The sequence below is a fragment of the Barbus barbus genome (genome assembly GCF_936440315.1).
Source record: "Barbus barbus genome assembly, chromosome: 41".
NCBI lineage: Eukaryota > Metazoa > Chordata > Actinopteri > Cypriniformes > Cyprinidae > Barbus > Barbus barbus.
This window is the reverse complement of record NC_136719.1, coordinates 11,010,372-11,023,746: the sequence shown is the minus strand read 5'-3', so window position 1 is coordinate 11,023,746 and position 13,375 is coordinate 11,010,372. Positions and strand designations below refer to the sequence as shown.

The 13,375-nt window shown below is 38.1% G+C and overlaps 1 protein-coding gene across 3 annotated transcripts; it reads left to right on the top strand.

Annotated features, from left to right (window-relative positions):
- The first annotated feature begins 4,268 nt into the window (after positions 1-4,268).
- Positions 4,269-13,342, top strand: LOC306860276 (lamina-associated polypeptide 2, isoforms beta/delta/epsilon/gamma-like). Of its 3 annotated transcripts, XM_079401893.1 has the most exons (12): positions 4,288-4,319; positions 4,618-4,703; positions 4,787-5,017; positions 6,804-6,909; positions 7,005-7,160; positions 7,528-7,589; positions 8,844-8,912; positions 9,190-9,279; positions 9,413-9,508; positions 9,587-9,670; positions 12,000-12,064; positions 12,193-13,342. In XM_079401893.1, exons 3-12 carry the CDS (start codon positions 4,802-4,804, stop codon positions 12,461-12,463), a joined length of 1,215 nt encoding a protein of 404 aa, XP_079258019.1. In that variant the 5' UTR covers positions 4,288-4,319; positions 4,618-4,703; positions 4,787-4,801; the 3' UTR covers positions 12,464-13,342. The 3 variants fall into 3 exon arrangements, with proteins under 3 accessions (XP_079258017.1, XP_079258019.1, XP_079258018.1); XM_079401891.1 differs by lacking the exons at positions 8,844-8,912; positions 9,190-9,279; positions 9,413-9,508; positions 9,587-9,670 and having other exon boundaries at positions 4,269-4,319; XM_079401892.1 differs by lacking the exons at positions 8,844-8,912; positions 9,190-9,279; positions 9,413-9,508; positions 9,587-9,670 and having other exon boundaries at positions 4,288-4,400.
- The last annotated feature ends 33 nt before the right edge of the window (positions 13,343-13,375 follow it).

Sequence of the window (13,375 nt, the reverse complement as noted above, 5' to 3'; positions counted from 1 at the left end):
TTGTGATGTGTTGTCATGACACACACAGGTGTCTTTTTCCCATTCTGACCGCAATGTGTTGTCAGAATACATTAGGCTATGAATATAAATGTTAATCAAATATTAATAATCAGCTCTGATACACAGCGGACATGTTGACATGTGTAGACTCTCTCTCTATAATCAGCTCTTTGCCAGATATTTATGAGGATGAATAGGCAGAGACGACCAATGTATAATTATTGCCAGAGAGAGAGAGAGGCAACCATCAAAACTGACAATCTGCAACACAGAATATGGGACTCACAGAAAATAAGCAACTGTATTATTCTGAACTAATAAATGTTGTGAAAATATAATTCTAGCATTCATATAGGCCTACATTTAATTTGTCAGCATCTTTAGTCTTTTCCAGAACTAACTCAATTGTCGCAGATATTGACAACCTGATTTTCAGACCCCAGCACGAATGCGAGTCTGACATTGCCTTTAGCAGAAAGTATTAAATAACAGCTCCAAAAAAAGGCATAATGTACATCTCCCATAATCACACATTTATGACTTTGCTGAATGAATCAGTGTTTTTGAACCAATCATGTGAGTGAATGATTCAATGACTCACCCATTAAAAGTCCCTTGTTTCGTTCCTGAATGAATTGAAAGAATCAGTTGAGTGAATGATTTAATGACTCACAATAAAGAGTCACTTGCTTCTTTGAATGAATCTGTGTTTTAAACAAATCAATTGTGTGTGATGGAATGACTCACTTATATAGAGTCGCCACCTACTGGCGTAATGATATAACATGCAGAAAGAGCAAAATACACACACTAGCCTACTAATGCACAGCCTATCCGGAATGCTTAGCCAGTCATTTTAATTAAGTTTTTTTATGATAATAATTTAAAGCATAAAATCTAATATGAGGAGACATTACCATTAGCAATCATTTTTACTGTTTCTTTTGGGATTCTCAAAACACCCATTTAGTTGTGTGAATAAATTACAGCACCAAGCACAGAGCTCAAAACAAAAATCATATTATAATGTGCCATTTTCATCGGCCATTTCATTAGTGTCGGAACGGCAAGTTTGCTTAACTTTTTATGCATAGATTGTGTTCATTAATCAGATCTTCTAAACTCCCTTGAGCTGTGATGTAAAGAAAAAAAAGTATTTTGTCTGAGGCAGAAAGTCAGCTAGGCTTCTGGAGTCTAATTGTAAATTGAATGCTTACATAATCCCCTCAGCATTCACCAGGGCCACTGTGGAAATCACAAAAGCCGTTTGATTAGCGCTGTACTTTTTTATTTCTTGGCATCGTTACAATGTCTCATCAAAGACTGTTTGGAATGTTCTTGGAGACTGATGGACAAAAACACATCTCGCTACTGAAGTGTGATGAGGAGCTCATAGAAGGCTTAGTGCAAGAAATAAAAAAGTAAACCCATACATAAATCAAGAGAAATCCCAGAATTTCCCCCAAGGAGAAACTTTAGAAAGAACAATGAGATACAAACACTTTAATCCTCCCAGGCCAGAAAAACTGAATAATAGCCTCTCTTTTGTTTAATTATTCATGATGATGAGAGCTTTTTTTTCTTGTCTTTAATCTTCTCTGCAGACTGCATCTTGGCTCAAGTGGTTTAAATAGAATCTGTTTAGCCGTGAAAAAAACAGTCACGCCATAAAAGTACGGAAACACGGCAAGTCTCATGGTGGTTTCACCTCAGAACTAAACACGAGTACAGCCTGATTCAACTCAAAACACTACTGTGCTTTATGGCTTTCTATTCCTATGTGATTTTGATATGGTGTCTCATGTAGGGTTCAAAGCCATTAGGTACAGAGTGGCTTATCAGCAGTGGATATAATCAATCCAGTATATATCCAAAGCATTCGCTACTACACATTTGTTGCAGTTCAGTCACAATTGTCTGTTGAACTAACATGGCTATAAAACAGGACAGAAGAGCTGAGATGTTTCATTTACAAGAAATATACAGCAACATAATAATGCCTAAATAGATAGCTGTGTTATTGTTTAAAAGAGTGCCAGTTTTGAATGTTAAACATGCAATTTGCTGCTCCAGTCTCAGACTGTCTGGGTGAGCATTGGGGTGATGGTATATTCACATTTGCCCTCCCTTGCATCATGGTTTCCTGGGAGAAGAAATGCATTCATTTGAGAATGAAAGGAGAAAAAAATTAAACAAAAACGATGAGAACGAGAAACACAGAGAGACGGGGTGGGGGAGGGACGTGGGTTATGCATGTTGATGAGCGAATGAATGCCACTAATCTGGGCAACAGGCAAAGCATTGCATTTCCAGAAAAGAGAAGCAGAGTGAATCGGAGTTCATCCACTAGGGATGCACCTTAGTGGTGAAACACACAGCATCTGTGCCTACGTCTGCCAGTGACATGAGGGAGACTGAGCGCAGTTGTGATGCACGGCACGTTTACTGTTGGCAGATCCTTCTGGACTCTTGAAGCTTATTAAAGTGGCTTGTAGTACACGATAAGCCAGCATGGAATTGAAAACTGACAGTGTGTGAAGAATAAGAAAATAATTTGCAGTTTGTTGAGAATGCAATTTTATGCAGGCCTTTGCCTTTTATTTGTAAAATACATATTCTATTATTCAAAATTTTGCCTTGTCGTTAGGAAAAACTCTAAGATGCCATTACATGAATGTAGCCTATATTGCTTTTTGAACTTTATCATTATGTGGATCTCTGGAATTCTTATCACAGCAATGAATGGTTAAATCATTTTGGATGACCGTTAAAATGGGTCTTTCACCATGGCAAGACATTTTTTTCTTCCCTATTATGACATATATTTGAGTGAATCAGCTAGGCTACTTGAACAAACAAAAATGTTGGACGGGAGTTGATTTTGTCCATTAGATCATTGAATTTTCATGATTGGATCATTGTCGTTTGATAATGGAGTGCTGCAGTGATGATGTATTTTTGTAGGCCACCCCAGAAGTTAGCATCACCCTGGTTTCTGTGACAAAAACTCAACAGAATTTTTCCATTGGCTTTTGGATTACTGCAGAAAATGTTGTGACAAACAAAAGTATATGATTCTTACATGTTTTGTTCATCATAATCTTCCCAAAATAACAATAATTTTATGATTTTAAACAAGCTACACTAAGGTCACAGGACTTCAACGCCACCATCATTAATCTTCTGACAACCGACAATTGACAACAACACAAGTAAAAGCTTAAAAACAACAAAAAAGTGGTATCACTGATGTATTTTATGCTAAAGAATAAAATGTGAAAATATAGTGAGCTTGTGTAAACAAAAAAACATTCAAACCCTGGCTTAAAATATCTCCAAAATTTCCCTGCAGCACTCTGTGATCTCATGTGAGCCACAGGTTGTTGTTTATATTTAAAGATTATGAGTGCATGAATAAAAAACACTGCAATATTTCATAAAAAAATAAGATTGTCAGATTTTATTTCATTAACACAAGTTTAGACAATGGACATTTTTACTGACTGAGCTTTATGCTAATCTAACATACACTTATCTTATCCTAACCCTGTGGTCTGTGTGGGTCCTAACGCCCCGGTATAGTGACGGGGACACTATACTGTCAAAAAGCACCGTCTTTCGGATGAGACGTTAAACCGAGGTCCTGACTCTCTGTGGTCATTAAAAATCCCATGGCACTTCTCGTAAAGATTAGGGGTGTAACCCCGGTGTCCTGGTCAAATTCCCTCTACTGGCCCTTGTCTATCATGGCCTCCTAATAATCCCCATACACTTGATTGGCTCTATGACTCTCTCTCCTCTCCACCTGTAGCTGGTGTGTGGTGAGCGCACTGGCGCCGTTGTAGTGTGGCTGCCGTCGCATCATCCTAGTGGATGCTGCACACTGGTGGTGGTAGAGGAGAGACCACCCCAGTGACCCCACATGATTGTAAAGCGCTTTGGGTGTACAGCTATACACAATAAAGCGCAATATAAATGCATCATTCATTCATCTAAAGTAAAAAAAAATAAAAAATAAATATATATATATATATATATATATATATATATATATGGGTGTGTGTGTGTGCGTAATAGTTTGAAATCAGTATTTTTATTTCATGTAGCCTATTTATTTTTTGGGCTATGCAGTCAGCAGGTCATTATCACTTTACATATAAAATGTAAATCAATTTTATGGTTAAAATACATAAACACTGACGATAAAAATATGTTTTTGCAGTTTCCATTTCATTGAAGAAATGGCGGGAAAACATCCATCCTGTGACGTTGTCAGTAATCATCAGAGGACAGCACGCGGATATTGAAATACTATTCAGGTAAAGCGGCCTCATTAAGCCTTGTTTAAAGCACTATTTTGTACTTTATCCCATGTAAATCTTACAACAGCTTCTAACAAGGTGAGTTTGCAAATATAATTGGCTTTATGAATTAATTCACACCTTAAACACGCTAAAACATTAAGTTACATGACCAAACACACAAGATTTCTATTTAACACATGGAGCCTACTTACGTTATTCACCTTAAATATGAATTAATATCCGTGTATATAGTTTACCGTGTCTTATCTGTTGATTTAAACTGGGAAATTCGTGTCTGTGGTATTTTTCACAGCCACATGAATGAATCAAAAGGCGTTTCTGTAGGGAGACCCCTGTGAACAGCTGCTGGTGACACGGCTGTGGGACACTCAAAACCTAGTGAGCTTAAGTTACTACTTAGACAGTTTTCTGGAAAACAAAGCCGACGTTTCGTTCACCGACCATCCTAATAATTTCCTCAGGGCCGGTGTTTTCAAATGCATTATCTTTCCACACCTGATATGCCGGTGTTTGTGGAAGACCCCGCTCTTTTCTCCAAAGAGAGGCTAAAGTCGGAGCTCATAGCGCATAATGTTGATCTACCCGCACCGGAGAGCAAGAAACACGCTTATGTGGAGCTTTATCTCAAACATGTGAGGATAAACAGCACTGATTTCTCCAGCGATGAAGAGGAGGATCGTCTCACTGGCAGCGTGAGTTAAAGCTGTAGAGGTCACGTTATTAAACCAATGACAGGGGTTTTCACATCTTGCAGACGGATTTTGAAGGATTTCCCAAAACTCTTTCCAGATCCACACTTGTCTGTCCAACAGTTTGACACAAGGTGGCGTGATTGAAATAGATTTGATTTGTGCTGTGAATATTCATACCCATATGTTCTTTGCTTTCAAGCTGTTGAGAGGTTTGTAGGGCATTGCCTGTCAGCTCCCAACTGCAGTGAACTACAGATAAAGCATGCATGCTTCTCAACATCAAAGACTGCTCTGTCAAAATGGGGAATTGTTTTTGGGGGTTTTTTGAGAGTGTAACATGATAGAATAGAGCTCCAGCTGTCTCACACACACACACACTCTGGCAGTGTGTAAGACCACTGCAGGTGTGTGTGTGGGGGTCAGGGGGGGCCCTCAACAGGGGCTGGGGAATCTGGGTCAGAGCCATCTTAGACTTGGGTATCAAATTCTCAGTTTATGATTAGAAGTGTTTGTGTGATGACCAAAGTGGTGTTGCCCTAGAAAGTAGCATGTCTTTGCCAGATTCTTGAGTAGGCCATTTATATTTTGCATTAAAGCTAGTACTTTTGAATCTGTCTGTTACTGGTGCGAATTTACCATAGTTAGTTATAAGTGAAGGTTAGGAACTTTTTAAAGGGTGAGCGATTGTAGAAAAACCAGCACTCGGTGTATCTTAAGATTTGAGAAGATTTATCACAACATGCATATTGGCATTGGCCATTAAATGAAATAAAACGTTTAAGCGCTACAATTACACACACAAAAAAGTAAAACTGGAATAAAAATAAATTGTATAAACTATAAAATGACTAACTTAGAAATGAAAAGGTAAACTGAAAATATAAAACTCAAAATTTGACAAATTCTATAATCGTGTATAAACAATACTAATATACTGTGTATGTGCCTGTATTATAATTAGTTTTTAAGTGTTTTTGATTTATGTGACTCAGTTATACATCAGTGTATGTAAATGTTTGGCTTAACTTGGCTAACAGTCGGCTCATTTAGGCTTATTGGCTGAAAGTAGCAGTCTAGTTCATTCCAAACTGCTGTCTAGTTTTATTGCTAGAAAAATGATGGATAATATTAGTGGCTCAAGGCAGGATCAGTGAAGTCTATTAGCAAATGAGACTATTAGGTTGTCTGCAATTTGTTTTATAGTTAGAGTGGTCTGTGAGTTTGAGCAACAAAGTGCTAAAGGGATTTTTGACTAAATGCTACGATGAAATGGCTCAGATAAATGCTATCTGTTCTGAGCCATTAACACTGCTGTGCATTTTACATAATGTAAACCACAAGTATTTGATAAGCATCATTCTTTTTCATTTTTGTTCAGTTGTTCTGTATTTTTTCTCAGTTTGTCACGAATGTGTTGACTTTCCATCTGGACTCACGTTTATTTAATCACTGTCTTTATTTTGTGGAAAGCATTTTTGCTCAATTCTGCTAAAAAGTGAAGTTTCTTCAGCCTGAGGTTGGTTGGGAAACTGCAACAGCAGCTAATATTGGATGTGACCCCTTTTCAGAACAAGATGCAAAGGCGAGAGAGCCTCAAAACAAGAGTCTGTTGAGGATTGCATGAGCCGAGGTTCACCCTTTGGCAAGCTAGTGTCAGCGTATGTTTATTAGATTATGCTAAAATGTGCTGATTCCTCGCTCCACCATGATGAATCGCTGTAATTTCACTGCCTCGACAGGATTTTTTTTATTAAATAGTTTGTTGTGTGTGTATTTCACTGTACAGGCTGAAAAGGAAGAGGCAGCAGAAATGGTAGACCTGGTCTTACTGACTGATGATCAGCTAAAAGCCAAACTGCTCCAGTATGGAGTCAAAGCTGGACCCATTGTAGGTTAGTCTGTTTGAGTCATAGTTCTTTACTTTCAAAACTGAAAATGCAATAAATTCAGCATGTTCTTATGGTGTCTGTGTGTATGTTTCGAGCAGCTTCCACTAGAGCTTTATATGAAAAGAAGCTGAAAAGGCTGCTAGATTCTTCAGCACAGGCATCACAGCACAGGGTCAATGGCACAAGGGATGCAGGCCTCTACTCGGACAATGAGGAAGAGGATGGGAGGGAGGAAGATGAGGACAAGGACTCTGGTAAGGAGCAGCATTGCCTCTTGAATAGTCTTTGGGTTGCATGAATGACTGAGCGATTAATAACAAAACCATTAATGATTAGGCTTGTTTTGACCAAAAACATTAGAAACCTTGAACTAAAACCATTAGCGGTGTTTACAACCTCGTACAGGATGTGTACTTGTTCAAAAGCAGCACATTGGAAGGGCACAAAATGCTGTTTGCATGTTAACTAAAGAAGTGGCTCTAAAATGATCTAAACTAGTTTCTGAAGACTGGATGTCTTGTGGCCCATCACTAAGTTATAGGCATTTTATTGACTTTCATATACAGGCTGTGTGTGTATTACTGTTCTTGCTGGTTATACATGTTCTACATGTTTATTTAGAGTCAGAGCAGCTTCGGTCTGAAACGATGGCCCGGACAGAGACCAGTAAAACGGCAAGCAGAGTAAGTGGCTTTACATGCACCTCAATTCATCCTTTGTTCCTCCTGAGACTTAAACATGATTCATCCATTATCTTCACTGCCTGTTCATGTTCTGCTATGAGAGTGTTGATCATTAACATGGGCAGGAGATGTTGCTTGAATCTTTCTCTGTAAAGAGGTCAAACAACCAGCTGTCTGTCAGTTTTGTTGTGTAACATCATAAATTATGTATGCGAGACAGACACTTTTGATGCATCATAGAAGCATTTGATGGTAACTCAAGCTGATTTGGTGGCATGATGAGTTTAAAGTGGAAGCGTGTAATTTCAGTGCCTCTAGCATCACAAAATGCTGTGATTAAATAATGACAAACAAGATAATCCTGCCCTAAAGAGCCTATACTGCTGTGTTGCCTGCTCAGGATACATCAAGGTTCCTAATCTTAAATTCTGTTCTATAAAATGAGGTCATAAGCCTTAAAGTGACATGAAGTAATATATATTTGTATAATATACAAAATATCTATTTTATAAATGCATGTTATGGATGATTCATCCATGCACATTTTGGTGACTGTGTGTAACAAACCATTTTCAATACATATTGAATAAAACATGTCTTGAGTATTTTACATTTGCAGTTATCCTGTTTGCTGATTAGCAGTGTGACGTCCTCATTAAGCCTGTTTAATTAAGCAAAAGATTTAAGAGTTTCTTAATGGTCTGAATGGACAGTGTTATTGTTATATGTGCAGATTTCTTAATTTTGGGGTCTTAATTTTGATTTGACACCCTGCAGATAGCCTTTAATCAAACTGAGCAGTTGGTGTTGTGCATCTATAATAGCCAACTAAGTAGAAAAGGCATATATTGGTATTTTTGTCATTATTAAGAAAGTAGCTTTTGCTAAATGTCAATTTTGAGCCTTTTTCCTTCAATTTCCTCTTTGCAGCTATTTTGTATGGGCTTTATTCAATTTCTGCAGCTTGCATCTAACCTAATTGCACCCACACACCAAAGAGAGGCAAGCTCTGCAAACAGAACAATGTTTAGCACTGCAGAGCCTCATTGTTTCAACCTACAGAGACAACCTACTAGAAGTTGTTTCTGCTTTTTAAGCTGGGCAGGATAAAGTATTTAACACATAAAAATTGATGTTGCAGTTTAATGTCTCAATGTGTTTTTCAGTAGTGTGAACAATGGTATCACTCTGTGGTTAAAGTTGGTATGGCATTAAATTGCGACAAATGTCATACTGCAATTTTTACATCCACAGACAGGGACATTCAGTCAGAGCAGAGATTTTTACCCACGCTGCTTTATGCCCTCAGCTGGATTCATAAATGTATAGTATGAACATTTCCTTTTGGCACAGGGATGCTTTTCTGTAGGAGATAAATGGGTCGAAAGCACTATAATTCTGTTTCTTACACAGATTTTGTCATGTGAACAATTAAAAAATAAATATGCACCTTGCACTTTTTGGTTTTTAGAAAACATTGGATTCCATTGCACTGAAAGATTGTGGGCTCTTGTTGCGGCAACTGATTGACCGTTCCAGATGTCATAGTGCTTTTCAGTTCTGCTTATTCAATTTAGTTCCATTGCAGGGAAAGAGTCAGCACAAGTCTTCAGACGCCACCCAGAATGGGTCTTTGAGTCAAAGCGGGTCCCTGTACAGATCCTTCAGCATCACTCAGATGGTGGAAGAGGGGAGTGTGTGTGTGTGTGTGTTTAAACTGAGAATCTCAATAATTTTGGGATGATTGTCAGTGGTTTTGTTTTGGTCTGTAGTTATATGAGTCTTGGTTTATTTTTGATGTGGGATTGTATTTTTGTCAACAGATTGAGAACAGATTCAGTCCTCAGTCAAAACAAACAGAGATTGAGAGGCGATCTGGTCAGAGAAGCGAGCAGACGGTGGACAGCAGGGCCCTGCGGGTTTGTGGCTACAGATAATATGATTGCTTTAACGGCATCACTCAACAAATCTAACAAAAGCTCTGGTTTTCTCATCAGGACTTCATGAGACTGGATAAAGACACCATGACTGGCAGATCTCTTTGTTTAACGTCTCCATCCCATCAGAAACAAACTGTCACAGTAATTGCTTGTTTCACCCCCTCAGCCGCCACCTTCTCTCCTCAGGGTCTGCCTCTTCATTTGTCCTCACTCTTTCGGTGGATGTTTAATTCGGCAGACATGCTGCATTGCCAGACATCTAATGGGCTTTCACACTCCCTCTGTCCTTTGGGAAATGCCTCGAAGTTCTCTTTCATTTTTTTTTTTTCTTTTCTCCCTTTATTGCATTGGCTTTCCAGATGTGAGAGCTCTACCCCTGTGAAATGTACTAAGGAAAAAGCCAGGAAAATGCGTCTTTTTAATTTTAGAGAGAAGGTGTATTTTTATTCCTCTCTTCCTTATTTTAAAAGTAGAAAGGTAGTGTAAAGTTTAATCACAGCATTGATGTTTGGTAGATCACACAGAGAAAAGAGCTTATAAATTCTATCAAAGGCCTGGCTTTCTTGTTTCTGACTCGTGTGTCTAAATGCTGTGCACATGAATGCAGATCACATGATACTTAAGCCCTGTACGGCTGAGCTGCACTGTTACACTCTTCATCTTGTACTATATTTAAATCCGGAAGCAGTAGGAAAAAGTTACTTAACAAATGTACAAATTGTTGTCATTTATTTAGTAATTTATTTATATATTTTTTGAGAGTTTGAGGAAAATATACTTAATTGTAGGGGTGGGCGATATGGAAAAAATATAACTTTTTTTTTTTTTTTTTTAAGAAATATCACCATTTTATCACGATTCTTTGTCATGTTGGTTTTACTATTTTGGTTTTACAAGTTGTCTGAGCATTACAGCCAAACTAGAAAAACAAAGCCTTTCAAGGTAACAAAAAAAAGACATGGCAGAAATTTAGGCCAAAGTAGGCGAAGATAAAAATCTTTGTCATTATTTTATCTTTCTTATTAAAAAATAAGAACAAAGATACACATTACAAATACACAAATAAAACAGTGCTTTATTTTCAGGTACAATAGGTGTATTTAGCAGGAGCATTCAATGAAATTGAATGAACACACAAAAATAAAACACTAGATGGACTGATTCCTAAAGCACCTGTTCTCTTTGTGTTTTGTTGTTTTGTTAACGTTAAATGAATAGTTCCCCCAAAAATAAATAGTCATCTGTCTGTCAATTCTGTCATAATGTTTTATTTTTATACCATCATTTACTCAAAAGTTGTTTTAAGCCTGAATGAGTTTCTTTCTTCTGCTGAACATAAATGCTATTTTGAAGAAGGTGGAAAACCAAACAGTTGCTGGTCCTCAGTGACTTCCATAGGATTTTTCTTTCCTGCTATCAAAGTCAATGTAGACCAGCAACTGTTTGGCTACCCTCATTCTTCAAAATATCTTATTTTGGGTTCAGCACAAGAAATTAATAGAGGTTTGGGACAACATGTGAGTGAGCAAATAATGACAGAAATCTAATTTTAGGGTGAACTATCCCTTTAATGACAGTCGACAGCATGTTTAGTGTCCTGTCCCTTTAAGACCTGCACGCATCTAATATACAGGTTTCTCACTTAACTATTTACTTTCATTTTAGAGCTAACCAACTCGGTCTGTATGTAAACCTTGTGTGTTTGACAGTATTAGCGCAAAAGATAAGTTAGTTGAGTAATCAGGCGCTGTTAGACAGGCTTTTTAGTGCGCGTGCTTCAGGTGTATGACCTCAGAAAAAGCACACATCAGACCAGCGCGCGAATTAAACACTTAACCAGCAAGGCTTGTGTGCAAATAATGTACTTTTGCTATCGCGAATAAGTGCAGTGTCCTGTCAGAGTAACTCTGCTGCTGTATGTCGTGTTGTACAGTATATAGAGACGGAGGCACCAGAACTGTATTTGACATAATGTGCGCTGTAGCACGATACTACGATATTTCTTCAAAAGCAGATCGTGGGACATTTTTATCGTCCACGATCAAAAATCGTCATATCGCACACCTCTACTTAAAATTGGTATACATCATTCAAATCAAATGTTTAGGGTCAGTAAGACTTTGTTTTTGTTCAGGGTGCATTAAATTGATCAGAAATGACAGCAAAGACATTTACAGAAGCTTTCTGTTTAAAATAAATATTTTAAATGATTTCTGAAGGACCATGTGACTCTTAAGACTGGACAAATAGCTGCTGAAAATTCAGCTTTGAGATTCATTCTTGCACTGTGATTTGTGTTTTCCACATGACTTTCAAATCTGCTTTTCATGAGTCTGAGCTGGTATTTCTCCATTCTTTTTCACTCCATCCTCCCTCGTATTTTTATTTTTTTGGATGTCTGTTTCACTCTAAATCTTTCATTTAAAGTATGTTTTCTTATTCAGTCTGTTTTGTGTCTTCTGGCCGTTAGGAACCTGTGACGGATGTTCTTTCAGAGATGTTTCCTGACACTGCCAAAACCCCCACTGGAATCTAGTGAGTACCATCTGTGATACTTTTCTCATAACTAAATACTACCATTGTTCACAAACTGTGGACTTGCATGCCTATATTTCAGTTCACCATTGTACATGAGTTCTAAGATCTTTTTGTTCTGCCTGCAGTGCTACAAAGAGACGGCCTATAAAGGGAGCTGCGGGCCGCCCTGTGCAATTCAAATACCCTGAAATGCCGCTACTGAGTCCCACTACACTGGAGAGGCAGGAGATTCAGCAGCGTCTGGTGCCTCTGTGGGTTCAGATCGTGGTCTTCCTCCTGGTGGTCTGCCTGCTGTATCTCATCTACGCGTCCATGGAGGAGCCGCTCTCCAATCCTTTCACTGCTCTGCTTGAAGGTCTGCAAGAAGCTGCTCTCATATACACCTCAGAGGACTAATCTACCACTGACTTTTACCATAGATGTGTATTTTATACAGTTTATTTGAGATTTGAACTCCCACAGAAACAATCACATTCTTCTCTTACACAGCTGGATTAATGATGCGGTTTTTAATGTGTACCTTTTGTTTGTTTTAATTAAAGGAAATTAATTAAAACACTGCTCTGTGTCTTAATAAAGTTACACATGTAAATTAATTTATATTAACACCAGGAGGGTCTCTAGATGCCAAATTTGTGTAAATGGGACCAATGGCCCTTAAATTCAGACACCCAAAATGGGGAAATTATTACATTAGCTTATTAATAGCTGTACTGTGTGACCCTTTAAAAAGAATCAATATCAGAAAATGGTGATTTGAGTTTCATTTGAATTACAGCTTTTTTTTTTTTCTATGAAATATGACCTTACAAATATGTGGTGTAATGCAGCTCAATATTCAGCAGAATACTTCAAATTGTTAATTTATTCAATATTTAATGAATGAATGAATGATGCATTTATATAGTGCTTTGTGTATTGCTGTACACCCAAAGCGCTTTACAATCATGAGGGGGGTCTCTCCTCAACCACCACCAGTGTGCAGCATCCACTTGGATGATGCGACGGCAGCCACACTACAACGGCACCAGTGCACTCACCACACACCAGCTACAGGTGGAGAGGAGAGTCAGTCATAGAGCCAATCAAGTGTAAGGGGATAATGATTGATAATATTGTTCAATATCTCTGTTGCTGATTACTCTAACCCCAGTAGGTTGTTAAAAAAAATCTCAACTGCTTTTTACGTTTGTGATTGGCTCCACACCACACCAGCCCAGGCTCCATATGTTACATCACCAGTTGTCAAGAAGGCAATAAAAAATGTGAACCCTGATCATGCAGATGACTGTCATTCCTCCTCAACTT

What these genes read in the sequence shown, in the direction of transcription:
- LOC306860276 (XM_079401893.1), top strand. Translation starts at nt 4,802, where the DNA reads ATGCATTATCTTTCCACACCTGATATGCCGGTGTTTGTGGAAGACCCC. An exon ending in CCTCAGCTGGATTCATAAAT is followed by an intron (nt 8,913 to 9,189) that starts GTATAGTATGAA and finishes GGAAAGAGTCAG; the next exon opens with CACAAGTCTTCAGACGCCAC. An exon ending in AAAACCCCCACTGGAATCTA is followed by an intron (nt 12,065 to 12,192) that starts GTGAGTACCATC and finishes TTCTGCCTGCAG; the next exon opens with TGCTACAAAGAGACGGCCTA.